Source organism: Populus euphratica, unplaced genomic scaffold, assembly GCF_000495115.2.
Source record: "Populus euphratica unplaced genomic scaffold, PopEup_1.0 scaffold31.1, whole genome shotgun sequence".
In the NCBI taxonomy this organism is placed as follows: domain Eukaryota; kingdom Viridiplantae; phylum Streptophyta; class Magnoliopsida; order Malpighiales; family Salicaceae; genus Populus; species Populus euphratica.
In genome coordinates this window covers 2,810,467-2,835,293 of record NW_011499850.1, presented here as the reverse complement: position 1 = coordinate 2,835,293, position 24,827 = coordinate 2,810,467, and the positions used below count along the sequence as shown (strand labels likewise).

At 30.8% G+C, this 24,827-nt stretch overlaps 3 protein-coding genes and 1 non-coding gene across 6 annotated transcripts; 1 reads left to right on the top strand and 3 right to left on the bottom strand.

Moving 5' to 3' along the window:
* Positions 1 to 2,957: 2,957 nt before the first annotated feature.
* On the top strand, positions 2,958 to 4,456 carry LOC105121161 (protein RTF2 homolog). Its single transcript, XM_011019700.1, has one exon. The coding sequence runs from the start codon at positions 3,097 to 3,099 to the stop codon at positions 4,222 to 4,224; it is 1,128 nt and encodes a 375-aa protein (XP_011018002.1). The 5' UTR covers positions 2,958 to 3,096; the 3' UTR covers positions 4,225 to 4,456.
* A 1,653-nt stretch (positions 4,457 to 6,109) lies between these two features.
* On the bottom strand, positions 6,110 to 6,183 carry TRNAT-AGU (transfer RNA threonine (anticodon AGU)). Its single transcript has one exon. It is a non-coding gene; the product is annotated as a tRNA-Thr (tRNA).
* A 4,396-nt stretch (positions 6,184 to 10,579) lies between these two features.
* Positions 10,580 to 12,091, bottom strand: SHT (spermidine hydroxycinnamoyl transferase). Its single transcript, XM_011019699.1, has one exon. The coding sequence runs from the start codon at positions 12,014 to 12,016 to the stop codon at positions 10,649 to 10,651; it is 1,368 nt and encodes a 455-aa protein (XP_011018001.1). The 5' UTR covers positions 12,017 to 12,091; the 3' UTR covers positions 10,580 to 10,648.
* A 1,183-nt stretch (positions 12,092 to 13,274) lies between these two features.
* Positions 13,275 to 17,561, bottom strand: LOC105121159 (trafficking protein particle complex subunit 5). 3 transcript variants are annotated; one of them, XM_011019695.1, is made up of 9 exons: positions 17,316 to 17,561; positions 17,138 to 17,226; positions 16,801 to 16,864; positions 15,588 to 15,665; positions 14,938 to 15,014; positions 14,756 to 14,822; positions 14,558 to 14,665; positions 13,672 to 13,731; positions 13,275 to 13,596 (listed from the first exon to the last, which is right to left on the bottom strand). In XM_011019695.1, exons 1-8 carry the CDS (start codon positions 17,385 to 17,387, stop codon positions 13,696 to 13,698), a joined length of 591 nt encoding a protein of 196 aa, XP_011017997.1. In that variant the 5' UTR covers positions 17,388 to 17,561; the 3' UTR covers positions 13,275 to 13,596; positions 13,672 to 13,695. The 3 variants fall into 3 exon arrangements, with proteins under 3 accessions (XP_011017997.1, XP_011017998.1, XP_011017999.1); XM_011019696.1 differs by lacking the exon at positions 13,672 to 13,731; XM_011019697.1 differs by lacking the exons at positions 13,275 to 13,596; positions 13,672 to 13,731; positions 14,558 to 14,665; positions 14,756 to 14,822; positions 14,938 to 15,014 and adding an exon at positions 15,076 to 15,312.
* Positions 17,562 to 24,827: the final 7,266 nt, after the last annotated feature.

Sequence of the window (24,827 nt, the reverse complement as noted above, 5' to 3'; positions counted from 1 at the left end):
ATCGAGCCAAAACCGAGCCAAACCGGAAAAACCGAGCCAAACCGATTTGAACCGGTTTTTTCCTTAAAAAACTGAAACCGACCGGTTTCGGTTCGGTTTCGGCTTTTTTTTTTCGATTTGGTTATTTTTTTTATAAAAACCGAATCAAACCGAAAATGAACAACCCTAAAGAGCAGCACTTCATTGGCATTTACGGACCACATTGCATTATATGACTTAATTCCGATTGACATTACCCTTGAAATGGACTTCTCACAACTTGACACCAGCCCCTTGCTTGAGACTTTATTAAGCTTTTACATCGTGTTATAAAGTATAGTTGTGAATATTTTTTATTTAAAAAAGTTTATTAATAATTTTTTTATTTTTTAAAAATTGTTTTTGAGATTAATACCTTAAAATAATTTAAAAATATTAAAAACATATTAATTCAAAGCAAAAAATAATATTTTTTTTAAAAAAATATTTTTAAAATGCAATATTAAACACAAACTTAATTAGTGCCAAGATTAAGCTCAAAAAATGTTAATAACCCGTATGGAAGTTATTATCCCAATCAGTAGGAATTTTACAATGCTCAAAGTTACAATTAGTAAGAAAAGAGAAGAAAGATTATATATAAAGAAGAGAGAAAGCATGGAAAAAGGAAGTTATACAAAAAATTATATTTGAGTACATATTCTTATTTCTTATCAATTTTGATGGGATCAAATTTAATTTTTTTTCATTGTTTTTTTTTTCTCTTTTATTAAATAAGTATTTATAGCAACTATAAATTTAATTTAACTAGTTGGATTTTGAATTAATTCTTTAATAATTACAAGTTTAAGCCTTTTCATAATCACTGAAAATTTATATAATTATTAATTTTAAATTTTATAAAATTAATAAAAATATACACACTAACCAGACATTTCTATTAATAAAAAAAGAGTATTAATAGCTATTTTTTTCATTCATGTGTCTCTCTCATCTATTATGTAAGTATTGATAAATATATATTTTTTTTTATAGTCCTGGAGAGAATATTTCAATATTCCTTTGTATATAGATATAAAGTAGATACATCATTTTTATTTGAGTGTTTGGAATAAGTTACATTTTAAATTATTTTTTTAATATATTAAAATAATATATTTTTTATTTTTTAAAATTTATTTTTGATATTAACACATTAAAAATATCTAAAAAAATTAATTTAAAATATAAAAATCATTTTTTTTATTTTTATAAACCAAGTTGAATCGCATAGTAAAAAGCAGCTCTTCATTGGCATTTATGGACCACAGTGCATTATATGACATAACGATTGGCATTACCCTCGAAATGGACTTCTCACTGCTCGACACCAACCCCTTGCTTGAGACTTTATCAAGCTTTTAGTGGGTGCCATGATTAAGCTCCAAATATGTTAAGAACCCGTATGGAAGTTATTATCCCAATCAATACAAATTTTACAATGCTCAAAGTCACAATTAGTCAAGAAAAGAGAAGAAAGACTGTATATAAAAGAGAGAGAAAACATGAAAAAAGAGAGTTACAAAAAAATAATTTTTGAGTATATATTCCTATTTTCTTACCAATTTTGATGGGACAAAATGCAATTTTTTTTCATTGATGTATCTCTCCCTCTCCTATTAAATAAGAATTTATAACAATTATAAACAATAATTTAACTACTCAGATTTTAAATTTACTTTTCAATAATTACGAGTTTATATTTTTTAAAACTATTAAAAATTTATATAATTATTAATTTCAGTCTTTATAAGATTAATCAAAATAAATAAATATAAGTTGACCCAAATATTTATATTAATTATAAAAATATTGATAGTAATTTTTTTATATCCATAACTTTCTCACTTATTATGTAAGTATTGATATCTATTTTTATTTTTATATCCATGACTTTCTCACTTAATGTAAGTATTGATATCTATTTTTATTTTTTTATGTAGTCTTAGAAAGAATATTTCAATATTCCTTTTTTAACAATTTGGGATTAATGTTCTTCCAATATCAATATTCAAAATTTCAAAAATGTTAGCCTTAAATTATTTATCCATAGTTATGAAACTCGGAGATTAACAGAGTGATTTATTAATCTAGAGCCTATACCATTTCATGTTTCATGTTAAAATAAGTTTTTTTAAAAAGAAAAAACAAAACAATGTCGTTTTGCTTTAAGACAAAAACTTGTAATTTTCCCGTCCTTTTTTGTGGAGCATGGACAAAGAAGAGACTTGCCTATCCACGCCCTAGCTAGCTACCAGCAAGATGGAATTATATATAAATGTGGGTCCATGTCCTCTCAAACCATGGTATAGCCAAGTAAAATAAAAAATTATTCAAATTAACAGTGGTCCGGTACAGTGATTCTTTTCTCCGATAAAAAAATAGAAAATATGTTTGTTTTTTTAAAACAAAGATAAATGTTTTTCATAAAATATCAAAATCATAATTTATAATTCTCATCTAAATATTTTATATTTTTTATAATCTAGTTTTTTAGTTTTTTTATTTTACTTAAATTAAAATTTTATAAAAAATTATATTGTTAATTAAAAAATATATAATAAAGTTATATTTATGACAACAACTAAATTAAAAATAATAATTTTAATACTTTACATCTCCAAAAGGTGGCTGATGTAATGTTTTAATTTTATGAATAGATAAATATTATATATTAATATAAAGTTTCAGTTTTTGTCTTTTTTATTATATTCTTCTTAGATTAGAGTATTAATTTGTGTCTAAATAAGTATTTTAACAAATTTAAATTATATTCGCTTTTGAAGGTGGGGGGAAAGCGGCTAGAAAGCCCATTAAAGACAGAACCGAATTAGTCCAGCAAATGCTCAGGGGGGAAAAAAACCAGGCCCGATAAACGATAGCCCATCGAATCCAGCAGTCATTCAAACGACATGTATCAGTCCAACGACGACATAAAGTCGGTGTCTCTCATTCTGGCAACCAATAAAATCCCCAATTCATTACCTCTCTCTCTTCCCAGTATCTCAAAAAAATCCCCAAATCATCGAAATAAAATTCCTAGAAAATCCCAGAAACCCTAATCGCCTCATCTACAAAATGCACACAAAAAGCCACCAAATTTTCATCCAATCTCAGAATCCTCAATTCAAAACCCAAACCCTAACTCTAGACCCAACTCAAACCCTAACCCTCTACAATCTCAAGCTCTCTCTTATAACCGACTATCAAAATCCATCTTCTTTCTATTTCACCCTCAACGGAAAACCTTTAAAAGACTCCACCTGTTTACCAAACCCACAAATTACCCCTCTCTGCACCCTAATCTTACAAGCCCGGCTCTCCGGCGGCGGTGGCGATGGCGGTGCCACGGGGGCGGAGTCCAGGGACTGTTATCTCAACATGTATGCTGATAAAAAGCCTGATAAAGTGGATCCACATGAACTGCGCCTATCGAAATGGCTTAATTGCTCACTTTCGAATGAGCCCTTGAGGCAACCTTGCGTAATTGATCGACTCGGTAATATGTTTAATAAGGAAGCTTTAGTTGAGGCATTGATTGGTAAAAAATTGCCTAAGGAGTTTGGTTATATAAAGGGTTTGAAAGATATGATTGATATACAGTTAGAGGTGGTACTGGGTGAGGGGTCGGGTAATGCAAGGTTTCAATGTCCGGTAACGGGGTTAGAGTTTAATGGGAAGTATAAGTTTTTTGCTTTAAAGAATTGTGGGCATGTTTTGAGTGCTAAGGCATTGAAGGAGGTAAAGTCATCGGAGTGTCTGGTTTGTTATAAAGAGTTTGAGGAGTGTGATAAGATTGTGATAAATGGGAGTGAGGAGGAGGTGGCAGTTTTAAAGGAGAGAATGGAGGAGGAGAGATCAAAAATGAAGGGGACGAAAATGAAGAAGGTGAAGAACGGAAAACTGGGGGCTAATGGAGAGGAGTTTTCAGGTCAGGGCACGGAGGTGTCGCAGTTGAGTGGTAAAAAGCATGGGATTGTTGATGTTAAGGGAGTGGATAACGTTGTTGGGAAAGTGAAAGGAAATGGGAAGGTTGAGAATGTGAAAGAGGTTAGTCATGGTGGTTCGGTAAAGCGGTTTAAGGCTACTGATATGGTACCAGCTAATGCCACTAAGGAGGTATATGCATCCATATTTACTTCGTCAAAGAAGCATAGTTTCAAGGAGACGTATAGTTGTAGATCTCTTCCTCTTGGTAGGAACTAATTGTTGAAGGTGCATGAGGCCATGGTGCCTCCTCTATGACGTGATTCTTTGTTCTTCTTAGTTAATATGCGTAGAATTTCATTGTTATGAACGTAAAGTAGTCATGTACTGAGACGGGTATTCCGTGGTATTTACCTTGATTGCTTGCTTCCAAATCAAACGTGCTGTGTACGTTGTGTTTTTCATAGTAAAGTGTTGCACAACATAAATGTTGTTGGCAGATTTCTGTTTATGGTTTGTAGTTTATTGATGACCTGGATGGATTGAGTTCAATTGTGATGCCATTACTGGGCCGAAGGTCATGGTATGACCTAGAAAAAAGGTTGGTTTGGACTCTTTATATGTTGCGACTAATATACCCTTGTATGCACTTGATTGCGTGCCTCCAAATAAAATTTGCAGTATATGTCTATTTTCTTTTTTTGATCATTAAGTGTTGAATACAACTGCTGTTTGTAGATTTCAGGTTATTTTGATTAGGCATTTGCTTAAGTGGTTCTTTTTGTTGCTGAAATCAGAGAGCCAAAATTACTTATACAGATTCCAAAAGGAGCAACGAAAAGAAAGTTGGAGCCATATCAAGAAATCTTATCAGAATTTGTCTTAACTTTGTTTAACACCGGTGATTTGAAACTGTAGTTTGAAGTATTTGTCTATGTAGGGAAAAAATGTATAACATTTCAGTAAGTGTGTAGCATGCTAGGTTTTCTTCTATTTCACCCAGGATCGTTAAATATTTTTTATTGGAATAACTTTGACAAAAAGACATTTAAAGTGCCAGTTTTTTAGAAGTGGATAGCATATTCTGTCTTCATTTTTTGAACATGTATGTTAGTGTGAAATATTTATCGAATATTTCCCATATATAGACCTTTTATACTCGCATTAATGTGGGGTTCATGAATTGCTTTTATAAGTGAGCTTTACTTAAGTTTGAGGATATCTTTTGTGCCTAGGTATCTTTATGTGTGTTCCTAAGCTCACACCCTAAACTTCTCATAAAATAGCCTGCTCTTGTTGGAAATTCCTTCAAATTAAGGTATAGCTTATGCCTACACCTCTGGGCTACTGGTTGTGCATCCTTTCCTGGATTTCAAATATTTTTACAGCCTTCGTTTCTGTCTCTTTTAGTGTTTGGTATTGCTCAAAACTTGGGAGTTGTTTTTTATCAGGTTTGTGGGTTCAGTATATTCCGAGGTAGGTGAAAGTGTTGTGGAGATGTATGATTTTTTTGGCAATGATTTGGCGTGTGGTGTGAGAGGAGCTCTAGAATATTTCAGGACAGGCATCTGCCATTTCCTTGTGGCCTCTTAATGGTTCTTAAGCCACAGCTGGTCGTAGAGTACTTCTCTTGAGCAGATGTGCAAAGCAATTGAAAAGCTTTGTTGCTCAAACTTCATAATTTCACACCTCTTAATGGTCCTCCCTTTCTCAACACAGTTCATCTTTTACCATCCCCAATCCAAATAAGTAAACGTCAAGGATCTGTTTCTTATGAGGGAGATCATGCTTCTGCATGTTTTGTATGTATCACCTGCCAAATTAGTGGATTAAGTTTGATAGTGATAACATTGATAGGCTGAAGTCTGCTAGGGGTGGGGAAGACAGAGATGGTAGGTCGGTGCAGACTTGTCCGGGGGAAAGAATAAATTAGTGGACAGTATTAATTTGTATTGCAAATGGTAGCTGTAAAGCAACTACTAGTAATGTGCAATAAATTTGGATAATCATGTCGAAGAATTTGCAGGAGTGGTTCGAGACTTGTTTCTTCTTCCTCGGATTCTGAGCAGCTTAACAAATGCTAAATCATTGCATATAGTACATTGACATTGAGCTTACATTGAGAGTCGAACTAAAAAGATATATGTATATCTAACTTATTATCTGCTTTCATTGAGAGTCGAACTCAAGACCTCCCGCTTACTAAACGGGTGCTCTAACCAACTGAGCTATGAAAGCTTATCTGTCACGCGTCCTACAGTTTTTAATCAATAACAATAAATCTCCAACCTTCCTTTTGAACGGAAGGAAATGGCTTTGTCGCGTCAATTGGGTGAAATTTATTTTCTTATATTATAGTTATCGACCATTAGGATAATTATACTGTTAATAATATTGAATGAATTTTTTTCTAATTATAGGATAAATCCACCCGCTATTTATTGGAAAAAAGTGTATTTTTCTCGTCTAAAATACGCAAAAACACTTATGAGGTGTTCAATATTATTAACCATAGAAGTTTCCGAATAGGAAAGGAATAGGCTTAGTGAGTTACAACTATATGACTTGTTATTCATAGTTTGATCGCTAAGCTTGTAGAAATTAAAGGAATGTTTATTGAAATAAATATTTTGATAGTTTATAAATTATTTTTGCGAAAATAATAATGTTGATGCAAATGTTTTTGACGATCCCAATATGTCAATGTTTTTGTGGTTTTTATTCATAAATAAAGTAATATTTAATTTTTTTTGGAGAGTTAAAGTAAGAGAAGGGGAAAAAAAACAAAATTTTCTATTTAATTGTAATATTTCACGTCTCCTTCCGAATTTATACAAAGTTCAAAAACATATATTTGTCGTAGTTTTCTTTTGAATCTTTTCTTATTTTTAAATAAAAAATTAAATTAATAAAACATTAATAAAGTATTTTTTTTATTTTTATCAGAATAAAATATTTATTTTTATATTTAGTCAATGTCATAAATTTATTTTTTAATTATAAATCTAATATTAAATATTTATTTTTTTTATCATACATTAATTTGTTCTTTTCTTGTACTTTTATTTGCACTAATATCAACCATTTAGATATTTATTATTAAAATTATTTTTATTTAGCCCTTATTTAATTTTAAAAAGCAATGAACTTTTGATCATATAAAAACTAAATAAAATTAATTTTAAAAATAAAGGATTGATACTTGTACAAATAAAAATAGAAAGACAAAACTCATACAAAATTAAGATGAGGGGGTTTAATAAAAGCATATAATAAAAATGATTATGAAAGGATGAGAAATTTTATTTTTAATTCTCTTTCAAATTTAAGTATTGCAACATATCTCCTTTTAAATTTTTTATTTATGTTGGGATTATATAATGATTTCTCATAACGAAGATAAATATATATATATGTATGTATGTTTGTATGTATGTATGTATGTATTTTTATTTAAGATATTCCTCACGGGATAAATATGATCACTTATACATTATTATGCAGTTGCATTTATTAACTTTATTAAAAAATAATTAAAAATGTATGGAAGTAAAGTTATTTTTGGATAAATTTTCAAGTATTTGTAATTATATTTGGATATTTTTCTTTAAAAAATTATAAATCTAATCCAAAAAAATATCGCGAAGGTCAATCTCTTAGGTGATATAATTATGTAATTTGTACTCACGGCTGTTGAGAAATTTCAACCGGTGATGTTCTAATAGTTGTTCATAGGAGATTAAGCACACTGAAACATAATATTTAACGTAGTTCGGTAAATCATTTACATCCATGAAAAAGTTTCATATTATTAAAGATAAAAAAAGGATTACAACACACATACATGGAGGAGGAGGATTACACTTACTTACACTCAACTCTCAGCTCACTACTGTAATGGCAGCCCCTCTTTCTCTTTTATTCTCTTACACATACTCGCAATCTCTCTCACTCTTTGTTGCTCTCTCTCGGTGCCTATTTATAGACAAGAATGATGTCATAGATTTAGCTTTTCTTCAACAATGATGGCTGTCAACTTTAGCTTTTCTTCAACAATGGTGGCAGCCACCCTTTAACATTTGGGATGGGCTGCTGCATTGTCAATGGACAATGCCATCCATTAATTGTTGTTGTATATTAATAGCAACCAACCCAACAATAGCACCTAAGATTAGGACAACTTGAGAATTAGATTTGAGAATTAAACTTGTTTGAGTTGAATATATATATATATATATATATATATATATATATATATATATAAAAAAAGGAGTCGATACAATTTAATCTAGTCAAAAACACAAATTGGTGTTCGTGAAAACTAAGCAAAAAACCCATCAATTTATTTTATTAAAACAATTAATTAATCAAAATTAATTTGAATTAACTCTCCCAACCTTATACTTGTCTGGTCCGATTTTGAATTTAGTTTAATAGCTCGCATATATATGAATACATGGATATTTTTGGAGTATTTGTGGTTCCTAATTCATAACTCATTTGTTTTTTTAGTTTTTTTAGAACTGAAAAACCTTTCACTAGCTTATTAGAAAACCCCTTTGTTTTTCCTCTCAAGAACCATCTATAATCTCTTAAGGCAACATTTTTCAATATTTTTCTTTACTTCAATTTTAAACTCTTTATTTTATGGGTTTTTTTTATATATCTTCGTATGTATTGAGCTATGTCTTTTTTTTTTTAATTTGTGGGTTTTTTTCTTGTTTTATATGTGTATAATATGAATATTTGAGCTAACTTATATGTATTTTAATTAATTATACAAGTTTTAAAATTAACAACCATATAAATTTTTAATGATTTTAAGATTAAGATTTATAAGACTTAAATTGATAATCTCTGAATATATACCTAATTAATTATGTTATACTTTTCAAGATTTTTTTATTTTGTATATTGATTCGGGCCCTTGTTACTTTTCATTTGCAGGTTTGTTAGGGCTTGAATTTTAAAATGTCGGTTATGTATATCAAAGATTCGATTTTCATAAATAAAATATGGAGCTGTACTCTAGAAAGAGAATTCAAATTGATTCCCAATATTATTGATGGTTTCCCTTACATTGCAATGGACATTGAGTTTCCTGGCATTGTTTTACGCCCAGTCAGGTCTTTCAAGACTAGTTTTGATCACAACTATCAAACCCTTCAAGCAAATGTTGAACTTTTGGATTTAATTCAATTGGGTCTTCCATTACCTGATGAAAAGGGAAATTTACCAGCTTGCGGAACTGATAAATATTGTATTTGGCAATCCAGTCTTTGTGATTTCAACCTCAATGAGGATGTTTATACCAATGATTCTATCCAACTTTTTTAGTAAAGTGACGATGATTTAGTGAAGAATACATAATTTAGTGTTGATGTTAAGAGGTTTATTGAGTTTTTAATAACATCCAAGATTGTTTTGAATGATAATGTTCATTAGGTTACATTTCATAGTGGTGTGATTTTGGATGCTAGCTTAAGATGCCTGCTAGCAAGAAATTGCCTGATACACAAGCAAGGTTTTTTAAGCTGGCCAAATTGTATTTCCCTGTGCTTTATGATATTAAGCATTTTATGAATTTTTGTAATAGTCTTCATGGTGGTTTGAATAAGTTGGCTGAGCAGTTGGAAGGATTGGTGTCTGTCACCAAGAAGGTTCTGATAATTTGCCTACTTGTAGTACTTTTATGAGATTGAAGGATAATTTGTTTAGCAGTCTCCTGGGAAATATGCTGGATTTTTGTACGGTCTTAGTGTTGAGAATGCACATTTTTTTGCTTTTCTTTGTTTTGCACGTCTCCTTTTTTGCTCATTTATCGTTGAATGATGGTATTAGCATTCCATGTTAACTTCTGCAGCAAAAGTGTAGTTATTCTCAGCTCCACCTCTGACCAAAAGCAACTGTGCATCTCTGAATTTATAGTGCTCTTGCATCTTCTCATGATTTCTAGCGTTTTCAAGTTGAAACTTATCAAAGTGCTACTCTCTGTTTTTTTTCTTTTTCTTTTAAGTTGGTTGTTTGGGTGTAAGGAAAAATAGAGGAAGGTGTGTTGAATTCAAAAGTTAGGATAAGTTTACCTGTATAAATATATGAAATCATTGATTCTCAGTTCGGGACATATTCACTTTTGCTTGATTCGGCTCTGTGTAAGTTCTGGTGCTTTACTTCGTTATTCTTGAACCTTTGCCATTCCTGTCCTGCTAGCTTATTAAAGATTTCATGCGTAACTATGGCTTGCCATCTCTTTCTTCCCACTCTATACTCTAATTGAGTTTCTCTAGAAAAGAACATGGTGATAGCAGACATATGATATGATGGTAGTGTTAAAGAACCAAAAAAAATTTAACAGTTTAAATTTTTATTAAATAAATGGAGATGATGAGATTTGAATTTGAGATTATTTGATCATTAAGGTTTTAATATCATATAAAAAAACCATTTTATCTAAAAAATTAAGTTATTAGATGAGGCTTCAATATATAATTTATATTATTCTTTAACATGTTGGCATGTGATGAGATGAGTATTTTCTTCTTCTTATTCTTTCATAAAATGTACGTGAGAATCGATTGATATTAATAAAAGTAAACATATTCATTAGTTTTCTTTTTCTTGATCACATATTTCTATTTTAATTATCTCTGGTTGCAGATTCTTATTTGTTGGCCTAGGACAGCTCGGTCCTGTTTTATACTATCTATGCCTGCAGGCTGTTAGAAAAGATATCTTCATAGAAGCATTTCTTAAAAGCTTCCATATGAGCCACCTGCAAACATATTGCAAGAATCACTGACCCATCTTCATTAGGACTTGGCAGAAGCAATGAGTCCCCATCAAAAGCATGAGTTCCTGGTCCCATATAAATCTCCTCTCCCCACCCAAAATCAAGGCCATAAATAGGTAGGGTTAACCAGCTAACAACCGCAATATTTGGGTTCCCACAAAAGGGCCCTTCAGCACCTCCCAGTGCGTGGATGTCTTGAAACCTGGTCAAGTCTGGTTGATTCTTCAAGAAATCAATTGCAGATATCACATACTCATTTGTCACCGTTTCAATTGCTTCCCTTATTTTACTTGCAGCATATCCCAAAGGTTTTGACAAGAGCTCGCCGGCTTGACTAACTGCAATGACATCAAGAGAAGCATTGCCAAAGTAACCATCAGGCAAAGGTGGCTGCATACGTCCACGTGAATCAACACAGACACCTAAAGCAGTTGGTTGCTCAGGTTTGTGTCGACGAGCTTTACAAGCAGACCTCCAAACATGTCCAGTCAAGGTCTCATATCTAGTATAACCTCGGCCACTGTCTATACTTCTTCCCTCATTAGCCATATTCTTTAATTTCTCAACCTGAATTTTGGTCAGCCTCAACATGGCTGTAGTTGTCTTCTTTTTCCTCTCTTCAGCATTACTCAACTCCCCCAACAGTAGCGGTGGAAGACCGAACTCCGCATGATCAAACTGTGGCCGAGCCAAAGGGGGATCCCCAGCTCGCAAGACCTTGCGGTCAAGAAAAGGAAGCGTGCCTAATGACTCTCCACGGCTGATTCTTGCCCACTCAGACATAAATTGAAGTGCACTTTTCCCATCAACAACAACATGGGATATTCTCAAACCTAGGCTAATACTACCACATTGGAAAATGGTGAGTTGCACTAGCAATAGAGGCAGTTCATGTAATGGAACAGTGTAGTCAACATTTGGGATTAGGTATTGGTACTCTGGAGGTGGTAAGTCGCCAAGATCTTCAAGCTTGGATTCAGACTCAGCCTCAGTGAGTGTAACACCCATGGCATTGCACTCAAGCTCGAGGCGCCCACGACCTATCCAGTGTAAACGGCCGGCTAGTAGATAAAATGGCACCAAGGCATGGCTCAACGAGTCTTTTAGGTTATTGATAACAGCATTGGATTGTGTAAGCCATTTCGGTGATGGTTTGTAGAAGTAGACAGTGGGAACATGAGTTATTGTTCCTATCTGATCCCATTCAGAAAGGGAAACGCGGCCAGTCCATGTTGGTTTGGCTGGTTTCACTACATGAGAGCTCTTGATGGTCACCGCCATTTTTTGACAATATGAGATTTGACAGAAAAATAGAAGAGTGTGAGTTGCTAAAGAAACGCCATAATCAGCTGTATTTAAAGGAGTCTTAAGAATTAAAGATATGTAGAAGATAGTTCTTGAAATGATTTTTTCGTGAGTCTAGTAGTTCCCTAGAAAGGTCAGATAATAAGGAGAGTCCATTAGCACCCTTTAGAAATAAAAGGGAAAGAAAGTCTTTTTTCCCTATCAATCCAAATAATAAATGTTTTCAGTTCCTGAAGAACACCTGACATTTTGCCGAGTTCTTCAGGTTTTCAAGATCGTGGGAGGAAAGGCAGGACTTGAGCCTGAATGACTCGTGAAGGAGGGCCCGTTGGTCAAGGAAGAGGGAGTGATCAACAAAGGCAAATTATGCATGACTTCAGCTTTTACAGTCGACAGAAATCTTGCAGGATTATGTAGATGCAATTTATGTATTAATATATTATTAGACCATATTGTTTATGCAAACATTTCTAAAAATGCAACTTCCTCGCTGATCTAGCTAATTATACATGTAGAGATGTTTTTTATGTTAATTTTAAATTTTAAATTTAAAAAGTTAGGAAATAAGAGGATGGCTTTCACACCGTAGCGACCAAAAATAATTATATTAAAGTTGTATTTAATATGCTGAACAATATTAATTAAATTAGGTTGAATTAGACTGGATTGAACTGCATAAAATTGTTTTATCTTGTGTTAGATGTATATTGGACTAAATTGAATAATTATTGTATTTTAAATTTAATAGACATTAAATAAGATAGAATAACATGTTATAATCACGATAATATCCATATTCTAATGTTTTGAATATAGATTATAATATATATTTTAATTCAAAACTTGACTGGGGAGGGAACCGGGCAGTGGTGGTGCGTGTAGATATGCTTCACGCGTCGGCTCTGAACCTTTAGAAAAAAGTAGCAAACGACTTGGTTTTGGGGAGGAAAGAGGTGGTTTCTGGCTCGTTTCCGGGATGAACAGGTTATGGTTTCTGGCTGGGAAGTGGGGCTGTTCATTTCGGGTTTGAGAGTTGTAACAGGAAAGAAAGCTAAGGTTCGGTCAGACGAGGAAGAAGGGAGATGTGCGGCGGTGATTGCAGGTAGACATGTTTGGATTGTTTCGCGTCATTAATAAGGAATGAGAGCAGACATTGAGTGCACCTTTGAACTCTTCTGGAATTTATACCGCAAGGAAAAGTTAAGGCTTCGAGAGGATGAAAAGCTCAGCGGAGTTGAGGAAGTCCGATAAAAGTGTATTCTTGAACCTATTCAACTCAGCTCATCCTGACCAAGATCATATGAGCTGAGAAGAAGGGAAATCGTATACTTTACATCAACTGAAGTGGCAATAATTGCTTTTACAAGATCATTAAAATTTCCATGCTCTGAAGAGCATACACAAAAATCAAACAGGGATCCAATAATGTCACAAGGTACAGCTGACAGGATTCCAGCTGAAGAGTTACTGCTCTTCACCGTGTTGCTGAAGACCGAAGGTTGCATGATGAAATATTCATACAAACATTAACCTAGTCTTGCTTCTCTTCTTAGTACCTGGGAAAAAGGGAAGAGAAATGGGAAAAAGGCCACGACAAGAATCAGGTGAAAAATATCGCAGGAATGGCTCACACTCCACACGGAGGAGCAGATTTTTTAGGCCGTGAACAACAAGCTCAACAACACGTCACCCTTGCAAAGAGCAGCAAAAAACATTATGCTAAATCACACAGATAATTAGCAAGATAATGCAGAAAAGTCATTTAATGGGAATGAATTGAATATTCAGGGCCCTTTTCAGAACAAGTGCAAAATATCTTCTGGACAAGAATATGTAATAAAATGAGTGACATTACTAGGTAACTCCTTATCAGACATGAATTTGGCAGTTGCTACAACAGACATCAAAGTTTTGAAGGGGAAAAGGATCAAAATTTTATTTCTGGCAGGAAGCCTATAAGCATCCAACTTAGCCCAAAAGGCACATGCAGATGGATAAACCATAGTGGTCTTCACAAGGACAATAAAGATGGGCACAGAGATGTCGGCAACCAGAAAATGCATGGGTAGAGTGACCAGTAAATGCAATGTCCCTATATCAGTACTTTTCCTTTTATAAACTGAACAAAAAGGACAATTCTACAGAACTCCTAATGCATACCCTTGCATTAGTAATATGCAAATGTCAATCCAATTTCATGACAGGTTATCTGCAATCTTCAGTCCAGTTCTACAGAACTCCTCGTATACTTGCAGTAGTAATGTGCCAATGTCAATCCAATTTCATGACAGGTTATATGCAGATGGTTTAGCTGAAATGGCTTGTCGCCAGGTGAGCATTTTGAGAATTGAGAACCAAAGTTGAAGGAATTATCATGTAACATAACAAAGATTCAAGACAGCTGGGATGACAGAGCATGCAAGAACTGGAATAGAATAGGCAGTATTTAATTGAAAAATCAGTCTTCGTTTGATCCATTTGCAAAAAGTGAATGGGAAGGAAACAAAAAATCCTTACCTCCTCACCAAATTTTATCAAAATGGTTGTCCTAGGTCGATGCTGGCCCTCCATAGGCACAAAATGAGCTGTTACTACTGCTGGAAAACCTGCACCATCCAAAACACCCTACAAAGGGGGAAAGGAGGGGGGAAAGTAATTAGAGATTCCGACCACTGAAAGGTCAGTTTACTGGTATGAATTAAATTTAGTACTTACCCTTACTATTCCAGCAACGAATGCTCCGCAGTTAAATGTCCCCATATCCTTTGGAATTGAAATGAATCTACAACACAAAGACAGTTCAGCACCTAGGTCATTACTTAAAGAAACAAACCCAGCTACATTTGACAGCAATTTTCATACTACGAACTAAAAAAGTCCAAGGAGATAATTATGACCTATTGACAAGGAGCTCCTTCTCACTGATCATGTATTCATCTTCATGTTCGGTGCCTTTTTCAAGGGAATCGGCTACCTAACATAATAGCAGGAAAGAGGCTGGTGAGATCCAACTTTGAGTTTTACATTAACCTTTACTTGCTCCATGCATTTCAAACATATACATAAACAGGAAAGAAAAAATGGTACACAAATAAATGTTGTTCGAGAAGACAAAATGGGCAAAACATGCTGAATTGCAGGTTCAAAATGGAAATGAAATAAAAAAGAATACACCTAGTATGACTTTCCAATTTCACATAAAATGACTTTCCATTCTCACTGATCATGTATTGATCTTCATGTTCAGTGCATTGCTCAAGGGAATCAACTGCCTAACATATTAGCAGGAAAGGAGCTGGTAGGATCCAACTATGAGTTTTACATGAACCCTTACTTACTCCATGCATTTCAAACCAATACACAAACAGGAAAGACAAAAGGTACACGAATAAATATTGTTGAGAAAACAAAATGGGTAAAACATGCTGAATTGCATGTTAGGAATGGAAATGAAATAAAAAAGAATACACCTAGTATGACTTTCCATTTTCGCATAAAATGTAGTTTAAGAAGTTACTGAACTTTCAAACACTGCAAATAAACTTACCTTTCCAAATAGCACTTTCCACACTGTGCTGTGTACAAAAGACAAAATACCCAACAATCGTGTTTCCCTTCTGTTGCCCTGTGACATCAAAAGAAGCATTGTTATAGCAATTGTAGAACCAAAATGCAATGCAAAATAAATGTTAATGAAGCAAAACTATTGGTCTTCTTTAGAGCCAAGACAAATCATATTTGTCAAGCCATAGATGGTGCAAGTTTACTCAACATAGAAAATAATCCTCCTGGGGAAAAATAGCTAGAGTTCTAGACAACTTATATCACACCCCTTGTATGATGACAAGCTAATTGCCACAAGGGTGAGAGAGTGAAGGGAAAAGCAAAATGAGGTTCTTGGAGAAATGCAAATAAACCACAGTGAAAGCCCATACCACGCATTTGACTCGATGTATGAAAGTACCTTCGTGGCATTTTACTGAATATAAACATGTATTACATGCCTCAAAGTTTGGCAAGTCAAAGATTCCACAATCAAAAATTACAGGTTGATGACATTAGGATAGCTAACAATGCAATTTCCTGGATTGATACATGATCTAGATATAACATGTTAAAAGTTGTTTCATAAGTATATCCATTCTGCATAAACAAGGCATCAATTCTGTGGGCGGCATAAAATTATAGGTATCCAGACAGCAAAACACACAGCAATTAAAGGCATCAGATGTGGAATGGAGAATAAAATAATAGAAAGCTACTCTAACTTCAGCTATCTAGGCACATTTTCCTGCACTGAAAAAGAGATTGGACTGAGACTTTTCTGCCAGCAATTCTAGCATAGGAACATTGATTGAGTACTTCATTATTCACAACTAGCCCATAAGTTAAAACTGAAAGTCATCTCACATGCTTCACACACCTATTTCAAAAACCCAATCATATGCAATCATGCACAGAAACTTTGATCAGATATACAGATGGACAATGCCTATATTCCTGCTGCCTCTGAATGTGAACTGCCACATAACATATGGGACGGGGGGGGACTCAGCATACATGATATTAATATATAATTCCCATGCTACTTACTGCCAACGAAGGAACTAAAAAGCTTCTGAAGAAACTTATCTACTCCTGGTTCGCGAGTATGATCATTCCATAGAGCACGGCAAAAACAAAATTGCATCAATCTAGACATAACCAATAAATTTTAGAAGTGACAGGAATTCCAAGGAGAAATCTTAACAATGCATCACCTTATCCCTATGGCAAAGAAGTTCCAGAACTCGAGCCCCAACAGCATAGCCTGCATCCTCTAGCCTGCTCCATATTTCCCACAAAGATCATTATTACAAATGACAACACCCGAATACTTGATATCAAAAATTAAAAACAAAAATAGACCATGTACAGTCACATCACAAGTGTATCGCTTGAATTTCTTGATCTATCCTGACAAGAATAACACTAAAATTTATCGCTTTAAATATACCGTATAGATTCTTCCTTGCTAGTGTCTCTAAAATTTATCATCAAAATGATCCAAATGAACAAATGCAAATCAAGCAATATAGCGAAAACGGCAGAGCTCACCTTCGCTCTAATTCAGCAATGTTATCAACCTGTGTTTGATTATACTGAACAAGCTCCGAAAACAAAAATGCAAACGCACTCGAACTCACCTGCAAAACCAGAACCCTAAAGATCAAAACTTCAAAGCTAAGCCAGTGGATGGAGTTAGTGAGAGATCGAACAACCAGAACAAGGTTACCTCTTGTTTGCCCTTGCTGAGGGGTTTATCAAGGACATTAGAGTATTGCTTGATCTTGCCTACTCCGATCATGTTTTTTAGGGTTTAATTTCCTTTCTATGGATCGTCTTTTGGATCGAATCCGGGAAAATTTATTATGGTATGTTTGGAAGGTGAGAAATCACAGGAAAATGAAGGAGCGATAGACTGGGCTACTGGAACTGGTAGTGGTCTATTGAAGCTCTGTGTTGCCGTTTTGGTTAACTTTTGAACCGTACTGAATTACAGGAGTGGACGACTGGTATTTTATGGATCTGGGCTGATACGTTTGGGCTTGTTAGACTATTTGGATGGACCGACATTGTATATGTTTAAACTAGTCATTCAAGCGGCGCTTCACCACGGCTTATAAATTTTTAAATAAAATATTTGTCATACAAGCTATTTTAATATATTTTTTTATATAAAAAAATTTGAAATATAAATTAAAAGGCCAATGGAGGCATTTAATGAAATAAATTAATAACTAAAAAACCCATTGATGAATATCAAATTGCAAATAATAAAAGATGAATGAAAATTAAGATATTCATATGATTATATTTACTAAACTTGTTTAATTAACTTAATAAAAGATAAATTTACATCTTAAAAAACTAGTGGTCAAAAAAAATATAAATGAAACTAATTGAATAAACTCATAGCCTAAAAAAATATTATGCAAGGCTTAACACATCAAAAATATTATTTAAAAATAAAAAAAATTATTTTGAGAAATAAAGTTCATTTTTATAAGACCCAGAAAAAACATAGATGAATTAAAATAATATCTTAAAAAATAAAATACAAACAAAATATTTCTCAAAAAAATTATATTAGAAAATGGCATGCAAAACTTGTGATATAAGTCATGAAACCATAATAAATTCATAGAAAACAAATTAAAGATAGTCACAAAACTAATATTTAAAAAAAAAAATACATAACGACAAGATCACAAGAAGCCGAATCCCCGACAAATCAAATGTCAAGAGATAAAATAAAAAAATTTATTATAAAAAATGATTTAAAAAATCAAGGTTGAAAAAAAACTAATTTGAGGGAAATAAAAATTTTTAATTGAATTATTAAATTGAATTGAAATATATCTTTAACAGAAGAAAAACAAATCAAAGGAATGATGGTTAAATTGAAAAAAGTAAAACAAAAAAAAAGTGATTAAAGGATGAGATTGAAATTATAAAAAAATCAACAAAAGGGCCAGGAAAAAAAATAAAATTTTAAAAATCAAAATCAAAATGAAAAATAAAATATTTGAGAAATTATATATGAACTATCGGGTATAAAAGGAATAAGAAGAAAAATAAAAATTAAAAGAATGGAAACTAAAATTAAAAACAAAATAAATAATAAATTGTAATTGGAGGACTAAATTGAAAAACAAAAAAATTCTTTAAAAGAAACAATAATGAAATAAAAAATTCAAAGAACAAGGACTTAAACTATAAACAGAATAAGGACTAAGTTATAAGTTAAAAAAATAAAACATATGAGTAAGTGTGATTGAAAGACTAAATTGAAAAAAAAATATAAAATAAATAAGAATAAAATAAAAAATGAAAAGAATGATGACTAAAATTGACAAATAAAAAACAATATAGATAATGATATATTTTAGTTGCCAAGAACAAAAAAAAAAAAATGACTATTGGTAACAGCATGACTACCATCCTCCTTTGCATACCACACTGTAATAAAACATGGTTTTATATTTGGAAAGACAGCGAAAATTCAAATTTAACCATTAAGTGGTGTCGAATACATTACCTAAATGGTATAAACATCACTCATGTACTGGTGTATGTTCAACATACACTTATAGTTTTTCAATTTAAATATTTAAAAGTCAACATGAAAAATATTAAAATATCTTTATAATCCTATTAGTTATATAAAATACTAATGTGAAAGTATAAAAATACCTTCAAATGCAAAGTTGTTGTTTTTTTTTCGTCTAAGATTAAATTTATATTTATATCGGACATGGATGGTAAAAAAACTGAAAAAACCTCTTACCTGGCAAACCATTAATTTTTTTAATTTTAAAGGCAAAGAAATATCTTGATTGTTAAAAAAATGATGAAAAGTTAAAAAAATCCTTGGTGAATAATTTTAAATTTTATTGAATCTATAGATAAAAAGATATTTTTACAGCGCGAGAGAAAAAAATGCATATACCCTTCAGTAAAGCTTCATAAATAAAATAGAATAAAATGGTAATTGCTTGCACTGTAATCATAAAAAAATACTATCCTATCTTCGAACAAAGCTTTATATATAAAAAAGTTAAGAGAAAAGTGATAATTTTATTATATTTCAATACACATTTCATCATGTTCTTGGTTACATTAAAAAGAAGCAAGTGGTTTAGTTTTTTAGTTGATCTGGTAGGTAGTAATTAGTAGATTGAATAAATTACTTCAAGTTGCAATCTCATGCAGGTTTGACTTTGTTTTTTGATGGGGTTATATTTGTAATTTGCCTATCTAGAAAATGTTTAAGTTTTTACTGGAAAATATTTCACGTGCAGAATGTTTTATAATATATATTATAAATAATGATGCGAGAAATATGATTTTAGCAAAATAATCATAATTATTAAATTAGGATTAAAGTTGATCTAGTCAAGTGATCAAGTCTCAGTTCATACAAGCTACTCGGATGAATTTAGAAAAATTAAAAAAAAAATTAAGTTTTAATATCCTATATTGAAAAGTTAACAAATAATTAATGTAGATATATGTTATATATGGTTATTCCTTATAGAAAAATCAATAAATAATATATTTGAATGTAGACTATATGTTAATTATCTCACATAAAAAAATTAAAAAAACATTTTATGTGAATATAAATTATATATTAGCTATCTCACATTAAAAAATAAGAAACAATATATATATATATACACATATATATATATAATAAACATTTTATATATACGTGATTTGTAAAAAAGAATGTGAAGTTAAATATTTATAAATTAATTTTATATTTTCAAAGTTTATTATAAAAAATCAAGTCCCATTTAAGTAACGGTAAGTTATTTAAAGTTTATGTTAACATAATATATTATTTAAATTTAACCAGTCAATTATAAACCTAAATATTACCTTTTTAAAACTCAACTCGATCAACATCTCAGTTGTTTATACTGAGTTTCATAACAATGGAAATATATATAAATGTCCGGTAACAATGATCATGTTTCTTTATAATGAAATGGCTAGAAAAAAATTTGAACAGCGTTGATCAAAGTTTTCATATTATTTTTTTAAATTACACTCAATAAGATAGGATAGAATAATAAGCTTATATGATTAAAATTATTTTATTAAGTTTTTTTAAAAAAACAAAGTCAATAAATTAATACTGGGGAATTTAAAATAATAACAAGAGATAATTTTATGCTCTTTTTTTTTTGTCTTTCACGAAGAAAAATATCTTTAATTTTCTTTCTTAGCTGTTAGAAAACATTTGATAGTTCTATTCTAAATAAGTATTTTAAGCATTATACTTTAAATTAATTAATAAAAACAGAAATTAATTAATTTAATGAACTTTTAAAAAACAACATGCTAAACATTTAAACAATGAGAAAAAGATTTAATAGTTAATAGTAAACACGGTAATAGAAAACGAACAAATGTTTTGATTATCTTTTAAAGCAGTAACGACCCCTTTTATTCATTTCTCTTGTTATTTTTATCGGTGTCAAAATATCAAAATCACGGGAAAAAGCTACGAGCTATTCAGAAACAAAATACTTTAATTTTTTGGAAAATTGTCAGAAAAAAACAAAAAAAAAAGTAATTTTTCAAATTTATATTGAGTTTAGAAAACACATTTAGAGTTTTTTCAGGGTTTTCCAATATTTTTCAAGTGAAGCAAAATCACGAGCAATACAATTTTTTTATATAAAAATACCTTTTAACAATACAAAAGATTAAAATTATATATATATATATATATATATATATATATTCATATTTAATTAGTGCCTTGTGTTTAGTTTTTAATATAAATCTAATATAATTTTTTTTTATTTGAAAAATACAATTTTTTCATGGTAATATTTTACTTGAATTAAATAAGATTAATATTCTACAATTAGATTTTCACAAACATAAAATATTAAGATAATTATTATAAATCATGGTTTTGATTTCCTTATAAATAATAGTTGTGATCTTGATGGACTTCTTATTTTTTTCAAGTGGAAAAAATGAAAAATTCACCTTTGTTTTCAATAAATAAATATATTTTCCAATTTTTTTACTTAAAAAGGTAAAGAAAATTGAAAAAAAAAGGAGTTATTTTCCATTGTTAGTTACACTCTTTCATTTTAAACTAAAATTCATTTATCGACAAGGTAACGAAACCAGTACCAAGTAATTGAGTGGAGTAACTAGTTGTTTGATAATAAAACTAGTACCTGATAATAAATAAAAGGAAAATCCAATAACCTAGTGAAGTTCTTAGATGGCCGAAAAGGGGAAATTATACACGAAAATAGACTAGTGACATTAAGTCGATGATGGCTAGAACATATAATTTATCATGATGAATTGATAAAAATGACGAGGAGAAAATTAATCGAAAATGATGGATTAAGATAGAAATTAATATTTATTAATCCCCATGTAATTTAAATGCCTCACAAGTAAGCAACATTAAACTTTTATGATGACATTATACTTTTGCTAGCTCTCACCAAGCTAATTGCATGTTCGTGGATTTTCTTAAACACGTACGGTCTATACATAGCAAAAATTTGATTTGTTTTACTATGAGAATTTTGAACTATGCATATTAGGTGAGTTTTAATGATTATTCTATTCGTTTAGTGGTTTCCCTCTCTATACTTTTTTAAACGATGTATATTTTTTTTTTATATTAACATGGGTATCCGGGTCAGCTTACACGTATCAAGACTAATCTCACGAGCCCTGAAGTTAACGACCATGTAAGCCTCCAGTGGCCATCATATGAGCAACCAAGGACTCGAACCTGAAACCATAGAGGGAGCAAACCCCTTAATCCCAAGTCCTTACCACTTGGCCACCACCTAAATGATTATGATGTATATTTTATAATTACGAGTTATGGTAATGCTTAATGAAATTTATGATTGATTGGATATGATTATAATATTTAATCATTGTGCTTTTAAAGTCAGTGATAATTTGATATGGTTTATAAATAAAATTAATTTGTTTAAAAATATGATTATGGTTATTTTTTAATATATTTTTTTATTAAAATATATTAACTTGATATTTTAAAATTTTTTTAAAATTATTTTTAAAATTAATATATCAAAACGATCCAAAATATATAAAAAAATATTTTTTTAAAAAAAATAAATTTTTTAAAAACATGATTTACACAATATTTCCAAATATTCCTAAAAAAAACTGGAATTTTGGTAGAATTATTAAGAGTTTAAATTGCTTAAGCCCTTGAAGGAATGAGCTGCTATATATATAAGTAGTCAATAATAATCAAAAACTAAATTGAAAACTGACATATAGATACACATTACGATAACTGATACATTACATTGGGAGGTTGTTCAATTTTTTCTCTTTTACTAATATTCAAAAACAATGATTTTATATATATATATATATCAAAAAAAAATTATCAAATTTGTGTTGAATTTTCATTTCATAATTCAAATATTTATATATGTGAAAAAAATTAATAGCACCTGCAAATATATTTTTACGGCTAGGAATTAACTTTTTATTTGATACACGACGGAATGCAAGTAAACTGACTAGCACGGACCATGGTTCACTGCAAAATTCGTCACTCCTTCAGGCATCGAACTGTCAAATAAAAATCTAAAAGGTGCGAGATTTTTACCATTTTTTTTTAATTTTAAAAATATTTTATAAAAAAATTATTTTTTTATTTACTTTGAATTAATATATTTTTAATATTTTCAAATTATTTTGATATGCTGATGTCAAAAATAATTTTTAAAAATAAAAAAATTATTGGCATGCATTTTAACACAAAAAGTTATTTAAAAAATAACCGCAACCATTCTAAACAAACCCCTCAGATACAGAAGAGCATAACATGAGTGATTCGGCAAATTTTGATTTTTATATATCCACTCATGTAGTATTTGATTTCATTATATGACATATAAGATCCATTTGTATAGATATCATCATCTATACCCAAAAACCCGTATGCTTTGGAAGAAGCTTGTACGATTTGGGGAGATGTTATAATTAATCAAAAAGAAAAATCTACTTCAGCTTCAATTGATATACCCTAATGCACGGCCATACATAACATAGAAATCACGCTTGAAAGGGGTGGACAATTAGCTAGAGCTACAAGTGTTGTATTGAAATTGATTGCAAAAAAAAAAATAGCTACATGGAAATTACCTTCCGAGTAATAGTCTAGCAAGTAGGGAATGCTGGGATAAACCAGAAAAATTTAGGTAGAGCCTTATCTAAATATTGGCTAAGTAAACATCATGTAGTAAGATGAGTAATTATAAACCCCGTAGACTATCCCCATAGTGGTGGTGAGGGGAAGGCTCCAATTGATAGAAAAAAACCTGCAATCCTCTAGAGTTATCCTATACTTGGAAGAAAAGATAGAAAAAAAAAGATAAATATAGTAATAATTTGATTTTTTATCAATAGTGTTCACACACACCTAAAACAGGATATATATATTTTATATTTTTTAATAATTTATTTTAATCATAAAAAAGTAATTTTGAATGATTTAATCACGATAATTGAAGTTCAATTACTTTTAATTTATTAATCAATGATAAAATTCAAAAAAGATAATGGATTATAATAAAAGAAGATGTCAAGTATAAAGGAAGATGTCAAGTATACGTAATGTGTCAAAGATTTTAGAAAAAAATTCTTTAGTCCTGTTCAAGCTATTTTTAATCATCAAAATGGATTTTATTTGCCAACAAGTTATGTGAGAAAATAGTTTTTTAGAACCTTGATATTTTCTAAAAAAATAAATCTAAGTGTAAAAAGATAAATTAAACTCAAATTGATTTTGAGTTTTTGAATATTCTTTTTAGATATTTTGAGTTAATTGACTGGTTTGCAAGTGTTATGTGAATTGTTATTAAGTGTTTTTTTAGTTGAAATGGCTTGAAAATTAAGTGTTTTTAGCAAAAAATGTGTTGCCATGATTTTCTGGCTTGTATAGTGGCAGCTAAAATTTAAACATACAAATGACATGTTGCCTAATTTTTTTTTTATAAAAATATTTTGTTTTTAAAACCAAGCTGAGGTGCTCAAGCTTAGGCTTGAATACACTCGCAGATACCTGCACCTTTTATTGTCTTTATCTTTTTTTGAGTTTTTTTTTTCAGTGCATTTGTGTACAAGATAAATATAAATTTTTTAAAAAATATTATTTGATTTTTGTCTGAATCAATGATTTGGATTACAAGTTTGACAATTTAAACCA

Coding starts and splice junctions, on each gene's coding strand:
- LOC105121161 (XM_011019700.1), top strand. CDS start 3,097: ATGCACACAAAAAGCCACCAAATTTTCATCCAATCTCAGAATCCTCAA.
- SHT (XM_011019699.1), bottom strand. CDS start 12,016: ATGGCGGTGACCATCAAGAGCTCTCATGTAGTGAAACCAGCCAAACCA.
- LOC105121159 (XM_011019695.1), bottom strand. CDS start 17,387: ATGATCGGAGTAGGCAAGATCAAGCAATACTCTAATGTCCTTGATAAA. Junction 16,865..17,137: donor ATTGCTGAATTAGAGCGAAG/GTGAGCTCTGCC, acceptor AATATGGAGCAG/GCTAGAGGATGCAGGCTATG. Junction 15,015..15,587: donor GGAAAGTGCTATTTGGAAAG/GTAAGTTTATTT, acceptor CTATTATGTTAG/GTAGCCGATTCCCTTGAAAA.